Here is a 12,791-nt window from a genome sequence, read left to right on the forward strand (position 1 = left end):
TTTCTTTTCTTTTTTTTTTTATTATTCATTTAAATTTTTCTGGATTCCGTTTTTTCCATTTTCATTTTTCAGGATTCCGTGTTTTTTCCCCATTTTATTTTTTCTGCATTACTTTTTGTTTTGTTTTTTTTGTTTTAATTTTTTGCATTCCATTTTTTTATTATTATTATTCATTAAAATTTTTCTGGACTTTGTTTTAATGGTTAAATTAAATTTTAGTGATAAAAAAATATGTCTAATTAATTGAAATCACGAAACTCATACAGTTATCAGCAATTAATTAAAAGTCCAAATTCCAATTTATTTTTCCCAAATTCTGTGTTTTGCATTTAAATTTTTTTGGATTCCATTTTAATGGTTTAATTAAATTTTCATAATCAAAAAGCATGTCTAATCAATTGAATGCATACAACTTTTACAACTTAATTTATCCTTTTTTTAAAACAATAATAGGGCCTTCCGAAATGTTTTATTTTTCAGAAAAGCACTTAAAAAATTAAGTGCTTTTTCTAAAAAAAAAAAAAAAAAAAGAAGAAAGAAATTCTGTGTTGTGCATTTAAATTTTTCTGAATTTATGATTTAATACAAATTTATTACAAATATAAATATTTATTATTATATAAATATTATTTATAGGCCTACTTTAAGATATATACATGTATGTGTGTATAATTGTCTGTAACAAAAGTGATGGTTATCTGAAGTCAGCTGATCGCTCTGATTTTCATTAACAGAATTCTGAGAAAAACCTTTAACTAACTAACTTTTTCACACAGTCAAAGTTAAAAGTTATAGAAGTTTAAGTTTATGAAAATGTAAAAATATAATTGTTTATATTTTATAATAATATATTACAAAGCATGTTTCACTCTTAAACTGCAAGAAAATAAAAGTCAAAAATGTCAACATTCCAAACTTTAGGTTGAAATATATCAAAAATGAGCTTTCAGTAGGATTTTGTTTGGGCGCAGTACCACACTTTTTCACTAGATGACACCCAACATCCATATCTGACCATTTAAGGGTGCCTCCATTTATTTGAGTGATCTGAACCATAAAATGTAGGACAATATGGAAATAAATGAAGTAGACATCCTACTCAGAAGCAGTATGGGCAGTTTGGCAGTATTTGATTTGAATTCGACCTCTAATAAATTCATTATATTGCACACACGCTACTAAACATTTCACAGCTCACACGTCCGTGTTTAGTCGCACATGCGAGGGCAATGCTCTCACTGTATGTGTTCGATGAACAGTTCCTGCTGCTGTCACTAACATTATTGACCTGTTTGTATTTTGGAGAAGACGATATGAACAGAAGGGAAGGAAACACATTTGATCACCTGTTGGATCTGGTTTTGGGACAAACCCTGAGCTGCTTTCCTCCACCTCCAGTTTACCTGCAGCCTGAGACACACATGACGCGTCAGTTACGTGTGCCAATCAGAAAACAATACACTCTCATGAATAATGCATGAGACACACTGTCTGAATGTGCACTAGTTCAGAAAGGATCAAAACTGCTGTTTCGTGTCAATCTACGGCACAGATATTCATCTAATGGTCACATGACAAACACATGCAGTACCACATTCGCTGGGTGATCCGTCGCCAGGCCGAAGTCTCCGATCTTCACGTGATCCTGAGAGTCCAGGAAGATGTTGACAGGCTTCAGGTCTCTGTGGATCATTCCCTGTGAAACAGAGATTATATTACTGTCATTTCAGCAGAATCACAGAATCCTGAAAACTGAATTCACTGCATAACACAGACATGCAATTTTGCATCAAAAGTAGGGCTGTACACTTAATGAAATCATCATATGAACTAGTGTTTGTGAACATTAAACTGCAAAAAGATTATTTAAATATTCATTTGATTACATTTCAAAAGATTAAATCATTTGTTAATGTTTTATCCCTTCATTTGATTATCACTATTTTTGAAAATAAATCTGTATTAAATCATAAATTCTGAAAAATTAAATTCTGAAAAGATAAAACATTTTTATAGAGCCCTAATATTGTAAATAATAAAAAAGGTAAATTGTTAAGCTGTTTAAGTTTTATAAATTCAATTAATTAGACATGCTTTTTGATCATTAAAATTGAATTAAACCTTTAAAATTTAATCCAGAAACATCAAAACTGAAAACACAGACTAAAAAAAATTTCATACAGCCCTAAAAATGTAAGTTTGTTAAACTTAAAAAAAAAAAAAGTCTAATTAATTGAAATCATTAAATGTAAACAATTAACAATTTATTAATTGCTAACATTTAATTTAACCATTAAATCAGAGTCCAGAAAAATGTAAATGGAATTTTGAAAAAAAAAAAAAAAATTCATAGGGTCCGAAATATTTTACCATTATTTAACTATTAAATCAGAGTCCAGAAAAATGTAAAAATTAGGGGGGAAAAAAATTAAAATGGAAAAACGGAATTTGGAAAAAAAAAATAATAATTTTTTGTTAAACTTTTAATAAATTATTTCAATTAATTAGGCATATTTGATTACTAACATTTAATTTAACCATTAAATCAGGAAAAAATGGAATCCAGGAAAATTTAAATGGAATTTGGGAAAAAAGTAAAGTACAAAAAATTTATTTTTTGTTAAACTTTAAATAAACTGTTGTTAAATTGTATACATTTCTTGATTTTGATTAATTACATGTGCTTTTTGATCACTAACATTTAATTTAACCATTAAATCAGAGTCCAGAAAAATAAAAAATGAGAAAAAAATTGAATTCGGAAAAATTAAAATTTTAATAAATTGTTAAATTGTGTAAGTTTAATTATTGCAATTAATTAGGCATATTTGATTACTAACATTTAATTTAACCATGAAATCAGAGTCCAGAAAAATGAAAAAAAGTAGGGGAAAAAAAACAGAATCCCCAAAAAAAAAAAAAAGGAATTAATAGGGTTCTAAAAATGTATTTTTTGTCCAACTTTTAATAAATTATTAAATTCTATAAGTTTAACGATTTAAATTAATTAGACATTTTATTTTTTTTATTACTAACATTTAATTTAACCATTGAATGATTTAAAGTCCAGAAAAATTTAAAACGGAAGGAAATGGAATCCAGAAAAATTCAAATGGAATTTGGGAAAAAATAAAGCACATATTATAAGGTCTGAAAAGTTTTTTTTTTTGTTAAACTTTAAACAAATTGTTTTGTAATTTCAATTAATTAAACATGCTTTTGATTACTGACATTTAAATTAACGATTAAATCACAGAATCCAGAAAAATTAAACCCTAATTAGGAAAAACTAAATAAATAACATTTCTCATCAGCAGAAGTGATTCCCGTCAGAAGGTGATCACCTGTTCATGGATGTAGGACAGACCGTCCAGGATCTCCCGGAAGAGCCTCCAGAGGCGGCTGGCGTCCTGATACAAGCCCTGATCGATGGTGTCTCTTAAAGTGCTTTTCTCACAGTACTCCATCTGAACACACACGAGAGCACGGTTACACACTCTCCCACTGCTGTGAAGTCACATGTGCAGCGTCACACACCTGTATGTACAGGTAATGCGCTATCAGGAGCGGCTTCTCCGAGTCCGAGCTCTCTCCGGGATCCGCCGCCTTCCTGCTGCTGGGCTCCTCCTGCGGGGAATCACATGACGTGCTTCAGAAAAACACACGAGACAATATAATCATGTGACCATTGTCATGTGACTGACCTGTAGGAAGCTCTCCCTGCTGACGTCAGCGTTGTCGAAGATGATGTCGCTCTCGGAGTCGCTGTCAGGAGGGCTGCGTGCGGAGAACCAGAGGACCGTCAGAAACACAAACATTGGCTAACACAAAACACATGATCGGACAGCGGCAATCTCACAGGAAGCAGAGACAGGACACATCCTCCTCCAGAAAGATTCAAACGGAAGAAAAGGGGGTCCGGAGAAATTAAAACAGAATTTGGAAAAAATAAAAAACATTTCAAAGGGTCTGAAAAATTTTACCATCACTTAACTATTAAATTAGAGTCCAGAAAAATAAAAAAATTAGGGGAAAAAAAGTAGAATCCAGAAAAACGGAATTTTGAAAAAAAAAAAAAAAAAAAGTTAAACTTTTAATAAATTGTTAAATTGTACAAGTTTAATTATTTCAATTAATTAGGCATATTTAATTATTAACATTTAATTTAACCATTAAATTAGTGTCCAGAAAAATAAAAAACAAGAAAAAAATAAAGCATATTTTGTAGAAGGAAACATTTATTTTTTGTTAAACTTTAAATAAATTGTTGTTTAATTGTATAAATTTCTTTATTTTGATTAATTAGATGTGCTTTTTGATTAATAACATTTAATTTAACCATTAAATCAGAGTCCAGAAAAATTAAAAATTCGGAAAAATTAAAATTTTAATAAATTGTTAAATTGTGTAAGTTTAATTATTGCAATTAATTAGGCATATTTGATTACTAACATTTAATTTAACCATGAAATCAGAGTCCAGAAAAATGAAAAAAAGTAGGGGAAAAAAAACAGAATCCAAAAAAATAAAAAATAAAAAAAACAGAATTTGAAAGAAAAAAAATAGAATAATTATTAGAATAAAAAGTTTAATTATTTCAATTAATTAGGCATTTTACTACGGAAGAGAATTAGGGCCAAGCAATAATAAAAAAATAAAACCATCTCGAGATTAAAGTTGTTAAATAATTTGAGATAATTTAATGAGTTTATTCTCAACATTTTATGAGAAAAAAGTCGTTAAATTACGAGAACAAATTCGTTAAATTACGAATTTGTTCTCATAATTTAACGACTTTTTTTCTCGAAATTTAACGAGTTTTTTCTCGAAATTTAACAAGTTTAATCTCGAGATGGTTTTATTTTTTATTATTGCTTGGCCCTAATCCTCTTCCGTAGATTACTAACATTTAATTTAACCATTAAATAAACCATTAAAAAAAAAAAAAAAAAAAAAAAAAACAGAATTCAGAAAAAAATAAAAGATTCCTAAAAGTTTATTTTTTGTTCAACTTTTAATAAATTGTTCAATTGTTTAAGTTTAATTATTTCAATTAATTAGGCATATTTGATTAAATCAGAGTCCAGAAAAAAGCTGAATCCTAAAAAATATTAAAAGGGAAAAACGGAATTTGGGAAAAAAAAAAAAATGTTAAACTTTTAATAAATAAGTTTAATGATTTCAATTAATTAGAAATTTTAGTTTTTTATTGCTAACATTTATTATAAATTGAAATGACATCAGCGTTGTCGAAGAGTCGCTGTGAGGAGGGCTGCAAACATTGGCTAACACAAAACACATGATTGGCCAGCGCGAATCTCACAGGAAGGAGAGACAGAACACATCCTCCTCTTCATCGTCGTCCTCCTCGTCGTCCGCGGAGTCGCACTTGGCGCTGGTGGATCTCTCCAGAGAGGTGCTCCACTCCACGGAGCTGGCGAGGGCGGGCGGCGGCGCGTCCTCCTCGATGTTGTCCATCAGGCCCAGCTCGTTGCGTGCCGGAGCCGCGGGTCGCGAGTGTCTCTCGGGGCTGCTGAACGCCTCGGAGCTGTCGCTGGTCAGCGCTCCGGTGGACGGCGTCTCGTGCCGCTCGATCCAGGCGTTGTAGTAACGCACGATGTTCTCGTGGTTGAGGCGCGACAGCAGCGTGACCTCACCTTTGATCCGCCGGAACTGCTTACTGGCCGGATTCACCTGGATCCGCTTGACCGCGTAATAACAACCATCCAGCTTATTCTGGACCTGCAGGAGAAAAACACAAAGAGAAGCATTCACACGTGCAGAAAACTACATATTCTAGTGCTGATTTATAGGGTTAGTTCAGCCAGAAATTAAAATAATGTCATTTATTACTCCCCCGACCTTCGTTCATCTTCAGAACACAAATTAAGATATTTTTGATGAAATCCAAATTTGTGTGTGTGTGTGTGTGTGTGTGTGTGTGTGTGTGTGTGTGTGTGTGTGTGTGTGTGTGTGTGTGTGTGTGTGTGTGTGTGTATGAGATAGAAAGTTTGTTCCACTTTGTGTTTATGGTCTAGGACCACACCTTTATGGAAATGTAGACATTTTTTGGACAAATGAAATGGAAAAAAGGACATTTTTTAATTTTTTCCCATTCATTTTCAGTGTGGGGTCAATCTGACCCCGAGGGACTAAATCGTAATTTTTTTTTTTACGCACCTTTAGAAAAACCGAATCAAGGCCAGATTTTGTGGGCACGTTTAGAATGATTATTCAGGAAGATTCAGAGTCTCATGCCCCTGAGATGAAGGGAACCCTTTTTAAAAACGAAGGAATCGGTCAGCGGGGTCAGACTGAGGTTAATACCTTAATAACGGCCCCGAACGCCCCCTTCCCCAGCAGCTGCAGCTCGGAGAACTCGTTGTAGTAGCGCGAGAACTGCTTCTGCACCTCCGTACTGAAGGGGGCGCTGAGGAGGTGACTGCGCGGGACGACCGTGGAGGCGAAATCAACGCCCGTGTCTGAGGAACACAAACACTCTTGTTATAATAAAAGCTGATCATGTGACAGGACAAACACTGAGACTGTGCGTCACCCTCTGGACTGGACTCCGGACACACCGCCACAGGCCTGGGAGACGGAGGACGCAGGAACGGATGATCCAGGAGCTGGTGGGTGTGCCAGCGGTCAGCGTCGTTCAGACACACACACCTGCAGAAACAAACAAACCCATTACCTGTCAGCTTTAACTGCATGAAAACACAGTCGTGTGTGTCTTCAGAAGTCTGCAGAAGCCGTGATTCGATGAAATAAACACATGTGACGCGTGTTTCAGCCTGAAGATGAGCAGCTCGTGATCCGCCCGTGTTTTCAGCGTCTCACAGCGACTCGAATCACAGTAAACGCTCGACATGAGCCACACATCTTCACAGACAAGCTCTTATCCACTAAAGACAAGCTTTAATGGCTCACTGCAATGTTCTTTCAAAATAAAAGTTTGATGGTTTAATTTTTGAACATTAAGAAATGAATACAGCCATAAATAATGTTGTAATATTACAGTTGTAATGTAAAATAATGATTATTATTTATTATTTTTCTTAAATACAGTAAAAAATTAAAGAGTAATATTTATTTTTATTTAGCATTATTATTATTATTATTATTATTATTATTATGTAAATTAATATATAATCACACATTTTAAATAATTTAAAAATTAAAATAAAAACACTGAAAATAAAATGTTTATTTGTATTTTAAACACTAGTTTAGTATTATTATTATTATTATTATATGCATATTTATAAATATTTTTTTTTTTTTTACAAATCGTGCAGCTCTACTAAATATTAAATCAGAAAAATGTCAAATTAAATTGAATACATTTAAAAACTAAAATAAAAACACCCAAATAAAATGTTTATTTGTATTATAAACACTTAAAATATCTATCTGAAAACCATGAAAATGTGAATGTGTTGTTAAATTATTGAAATATTAACTTCAAGGGGAGTTAATATTTAATTATTATTATTAATTTACAATACTAATATTTCTTTGTTTCTATTTAGGTTTTTTATTATATATATATATATATATATATATATATATATATATATATATATATATATATATATATATATATATATATATATATATATATATATAGCTTATTATTATTATTATTATTATTATTATTAAAAAAATCACATATTTCTGGCCCTACAGACAAGCACAGCAAATATGGATTTTTTTTTTTTTGTGTAGTTTTGAAAAACCAAACACTAAAAAAGAATAAATAAATAATAAAAAAGATTTAATTAATTAATTTATCAAATTTATAATTAAAAATAAATAAATAAATAAATGAATTATTGAAATACTAATTTCAGGGGGAATTGTAATCAAAATAATAGTAATTATTACTATTATTATTATTTTATTTTTATTATACAATTTTTACATTTGCAAGACAAATATAAATTTTGTTTTTATTTAGATTTTATATTTATTTATTTATTATTATTATTATTGTTTTATAGCTATATGACACATAAATCACACATTTCTACAAAAAGGCACAGCAAACTTGGATTTTTTTTTAACCGTAGTTTAAAAAAAAAAAAAAAAAAAAAAAATCACAATTAGATTTTGTTCTCAAATCTAGCATTAAACATTAAATCAGAAACATTCTAAACTAAAATAAATAATAAATTAATTACTTATTTAAAAAAATTGTAAATTAAATTTATTTGTCTGATGGAACAAACAATCCCACGCACCTGTTGAGGAAGTCGCGCAGGTCCGCGGGAAGCGTCGTCGGCACCGTCACAGGAAACTCCTTCACCTCCCGTCCCTGAGCGAGCGCCAGCAGCAGCAGCCCCAGACTCCAGACGTCTCCCTTCTTCCCGGAGCGGGTGGGCAGCGTGTCCTCGCTGAAGCGCACGTGACCCTGCTCGAAGATGTCCTCTCTGCACACGTCGGCCAGACGTTTGGCCAGACTGTAGTCGGCGAGCCGGACGTCGCCCTGAGCGTCCAGCAGCACGCAGGACGGGCCCAGCTGCTTGTGCACCACAGAGTTGCCGTGCAGATAGTCGAGCGCGGACACCAGCTGGACGCAGTGACGCCGCAGCTGATCCACGGGCACCGGCGCGCCGCCGGACAGGCTCTGAGCCAGACTGGAGCCGGGCACGTGTTCGGCCAGCAGGTCCACCACCAGACAGTCGTCGCGCTCGCTGCAGATCAGGGCCTGATAGTGCACCAGGTTCGGGTGCTTCAGCTTCAGCAGAGAGTTGAGCTCGCTCTCCGCGCCCTGGATCTGACGGAAACACAGTGACCTTAAACACCACCTGATCTAAAGGACTCGACTTAATCACATGACATTAGACTGATAAACTGTGCCAACGTATGAATTTCTTAGTGTTTGATCATTCGTTCATTCAATCATTCAAAATAAAAGTTCAATGGATTAATGTTTAAAAATGAGGAAATTAAGGCAGTCATAAATTATATATATATATATATATATTGTAATTTTGTCCATTTTATTGTAAATGTAATATAAAAAAAAATCTTAACAGTTAAATGAATAAATAAACAAAAATAAATATTACTTATTTATTAATTATTATTATTATTACTATTATTTTATAGCCATATTGATATTTAATCAGAAATTAAATTTAAATGCATGAAATTAGATTGAAAAAATTGAGCCAAAGTATGAATTTCTTAATAAAAATAAAAGTATAAGATAGTGACTCATGATTGGTGGTGTTCCTTCATTCATTCGTTCATTCATTCAAAATAAAAGTCCAATGGTTTGAAAAAGAGGAAATGAAGACAGTCATAAATATTATTGTAATTTGGTCAATTTTATTGCAATGTAAAATAATAATAATAATAAATGTATAAATATATTTATTTTATTTTATTTTTCTTAAAAACCTTTTTTTTTATTTTATAGTGAAGTAATATTTATTATTACTATTATTTTATAGCTATATTGATATAGAAATCACAAAATTAAATGCATGAAATTAGACAGATAAAATTGTGGCAAAGTATGAATTTCTAAATATATATATATATATATATATATATATATATATATATTATATAAGATAGTAACTCTCGACTGGTAGTGTTCGATCGTTAGTTCATTCATTCATTCATTCAAAATAAAAGTCCAATGGATTAATGTTTAAAAATAAATAAATTAAGGCAGCCATATATATATATATATATATATATATATATATATATATATATATATATATATATATATATATATATATATATATATATATGATAGTAATTTTGTAAATTTTATTTTTAATGTAATAAAAAAATATATATTTTTTAAAATACACTTATATTAGTGAAGTAATATTTCTTATTTATTTATGTTTTTAATAGCCATACTGTTATTTAATCATACATTTAAATGCATTAAATTAGACAGATAAAATTGTGTTAAAGTGTGAATTTCTTTATGAAACTAAAATATTATATCAGATAGTGAGTCTCGACTGGTAGTTCAATCGTTGGTTCATTTATTCAAAATAAAAGTCCAATGGATTAATATTTAAAAATAAGGAAAATAAGGCAGTCATAAATATTATTGTAATTTTGTAAATTTTATTGTAATATAAAAAAAAACATTAAAAAAATGTAAAATGTATTTTTCTTAAATACACAATTGTTTTATTTTACAGTGAAGTAATATTTCTTATTTTTTTAGTATTTATTTATTATTACTTTTTTTATAGCTATATTGATATACAAATCACACATTTAAATGCATGAAATTACACAGATAAAATGTGCCAATGTATGAATTTCTTTATAAAATTTAATTATTATTTGAAAATAAGTAAATTAAGGCAGTCATGAATATTATTATAATTTTGTAAAGTTTTTTGAAATGTAAAATAATAATAATTATTATTATATAGTTTTTCATTTTTATAGTTATTTCGTTTTTATTTATTATTACTATTATTTTATAGCTATATTGATATATAATCACAAATTGTCAATGTAACAATTTCTTTATTAAACTAAAATATAATATCAGATAGTGAAGGAAAACCTAACAAACGTGAACTTTATTGTATAAAGCGCTATAAAAATAAATGTGACGATTCATTCATTCATTCATCCAATGATTTAATGTTTGATAATTAAGTCAGATTAATGGCTAAATATGTTCTCCATGACATTTAAAGCACTCTGATTGGTTGATTTTCTACCTGTTTTTTGCATTTCTCAATCTTCTCCTTCTCCTGGCTGGTGAAGAACTTCCCGACGGTCTTGTTCCAGCGGAGGATCCACTCGTACACGACGGAGAAATCTCCAGAGGTGGAGTTGAAAGCGTAATACACACTGCGGCCCAGTCGCTCGCTCTCACCTGACACAGAGACACATCATCACACATCACCTCGTCTCAGTCCTGAACGTGCCGACGGACAGCCCAGAATGCTCACCTATACACTTCCCTTTGTGAACGACGACCTCTCCGAGGAGACTGCTACTGAAGTGAAGCACTTCCTGCTGACGTGGACCGTCCTCGCTGCATGTGTCTCGTCTAGGAAAGAAGAAGGAAACCACACACTTTAGACCGTGTGACCGCAGACGTGTTCCTGTCAGTGATTGTTCGGCGCTCAGACCGGTGTCTGCTGCTGGACGTGGTTCTCCGTCTGTTCCCCAGCGCTTTCTTCACTTCCGACGGATCCACAGGAGAGCCGGAGCCTGACGCTTGTCTTTCTACAGCCGGCGGGACAGAGACCACGCTCTCCAGACGCTCCTGAATCACACACATCACATGCTGTCACTAGACCTGTCAATCATCATCAGGCCTGTCAATCATCATTAGACCTGTCAATCATCATTAGACCTGTCAATCATCATTAGACCTGTCAATCATCATTAGACCTGTCAATCATCATCAGGCCTGTCAATCGTATAATTAATAAAACAGGCCCATATGATTTACTTCAATGCTGTGAAAATTAATTAATAATTAAATTAATCAATTAATATAATACTAATTAGTTATATAATTAATATAATATAAAACAGATTAATATAATACTAATTTATATATATATATATATATATATATATATATATATATATATATATATATATATAAATTGTGCTAAAATAATTTGTAAAATTTTTATAATTAATTATTTAAATATAATAAAAATAATGTAATATAATATAACTTTCATTTATATTTAATTTATACTTTAATACAATATAATAGTAACTTTAATATTTTAATATAACGACCTCATATAAATAATATAAATAACATAAAATTAAATATAATTTACTTAAATATAATTTTACTTAGTGAAAATTAATAATGATTAACTATTAATTATATACTTAACTATAATATAATACAAAATATAATAAAATTGTAATAAAATAATATTACTAAAATTATATATAATAATAAAATTGATTTACCTCAATGCTGTGAAAAATTAATAATTATTAATTAATAATTGATAAATTAATACAAATTATATATATATGGGCCTATTATATATATATATAATAGGCCCATATGATTTACTTCAATGCTAAGAAAAAGTAATAATTATGAATATGTAATAATTATGAATAAATTAATACTAATTAATTACATATATATATACATACATATATACATATACATATACATATAAATATATATATATATATATATATATATATATATATATATATATATATATATATTTTTTTTTTTTTTTTAATTAAGTTTATATAATAAATGATGTAATACAACAGGCCCACATGATTTATTTCAATGCTGTGAAAATTAATTAATTATTTAATCAATATTAATCAAACAAATATAATAATAAATTATTATATAATTAATATAATTTACTAATTTTATACTTAATTATATATACTCCTTAATTACATAAATTATATTAAAATGATTAGTTACATTTATATAATTAATTATTGAAATATAATAATATAATATTAGTATTATAATATAACAACAAAACAAAATAATAAAATTTACTTCAAAGCTGTGAAAATTAATTATTAACTAATAATGATTAATTATACACTTATTTATAATATAATAATACAAACTATAATAGGCCCATATGATTTACTACAATGCTGTGAAAATGAATAAATGATTATTAATTAATAGTTAATAAATCAATATAACATAATACTATATATATATATATATATATATATATATATATATATATATATATATATATATATATATATATATAAAATCAAATAATTAATTAAATTTTTAAATGAATTATTTAAATATA

At 29.7% G+C, this 12,791-nt stretch overlaps 1 protein-coding gene across 5 annotated transcripts in view; it reads right to left on the reverse strand.

The window, feature by feature from the left end:
* The window catches only part of eif2ak4 (eukaryotic translation initiation factor 2 alpha kinase 4), a 49,442-nt gene that overhangs the window by 30,574 nt on the left and 6,077 nt on the right, over positions 1-12,791 (reverse strand). For all 5 annotated transcript variants that reach the window (XR_010892481.1, XM_067366669.1, XM_067366670.1 and 2 more), the window contains 12 exons: positions 11,136-11,272; positions 10,953-11,053; positions 10,719-10,876; positions 8,247-8,782; positions 6,557-6,672; positions 6,328-6,482; positions 5,324-5,742; positions 3,705-3,777; positions 3,538-3,627; positions 3,345-3,467; positions 1,592-1,696; positions 1,347-1,410 (listed from right to left, as the gene is read on the reverse strand). Coding sequence is in view for 4 of the 5 variants with exons in the window: in XM_067366669.1 (XP_067222770.1) it covers positions 1,347-1,410; positions 1,592-1,696; positions 3,345-3,467; positions 3,538-3,627; positions 3,705-3,777; positions 5,324-5,742; positions 6,328-6,482; positions 6,557-6,672; positions 8,247-8,782; positions 10,719-10,876; positions 10,953-11,053; positions 11,136-11,272 (2,077 nt within the window). In the remaining variant the exon portion in view is untranslated. The remainder of the gene's footprint in view (positions 1-1,346; positions 1,411-1,591; positions 1,697-3,344; positions 3,468-3,537; positions 3,628-3,704; positions 3,778-5,323; positions 5,743-6,327; positions 6,483-6,556; positions 6,673-8,246; positions 8,783-10,718; positions 10,877-10,952; positions 11,054-11,135; positions 11,273-12,791) is intronic.

The sequence above is a fragment of the Chanodichthys erythropterus genome, chromosome 18 (assembly GCF_024489055.1).
Source record: "Chanodichthys erythropterus isolate Z2021 chromosome 18, ASM2448905v1, whole genome shotgun sequence".
Classification (NCBI taxonomy): Eukaryota; Metazoa; Chordata; class Actinopteri; order Cypriniformes; family Xenocyprididae; genus Chanodichthys; species Chanodichthys erythropterus.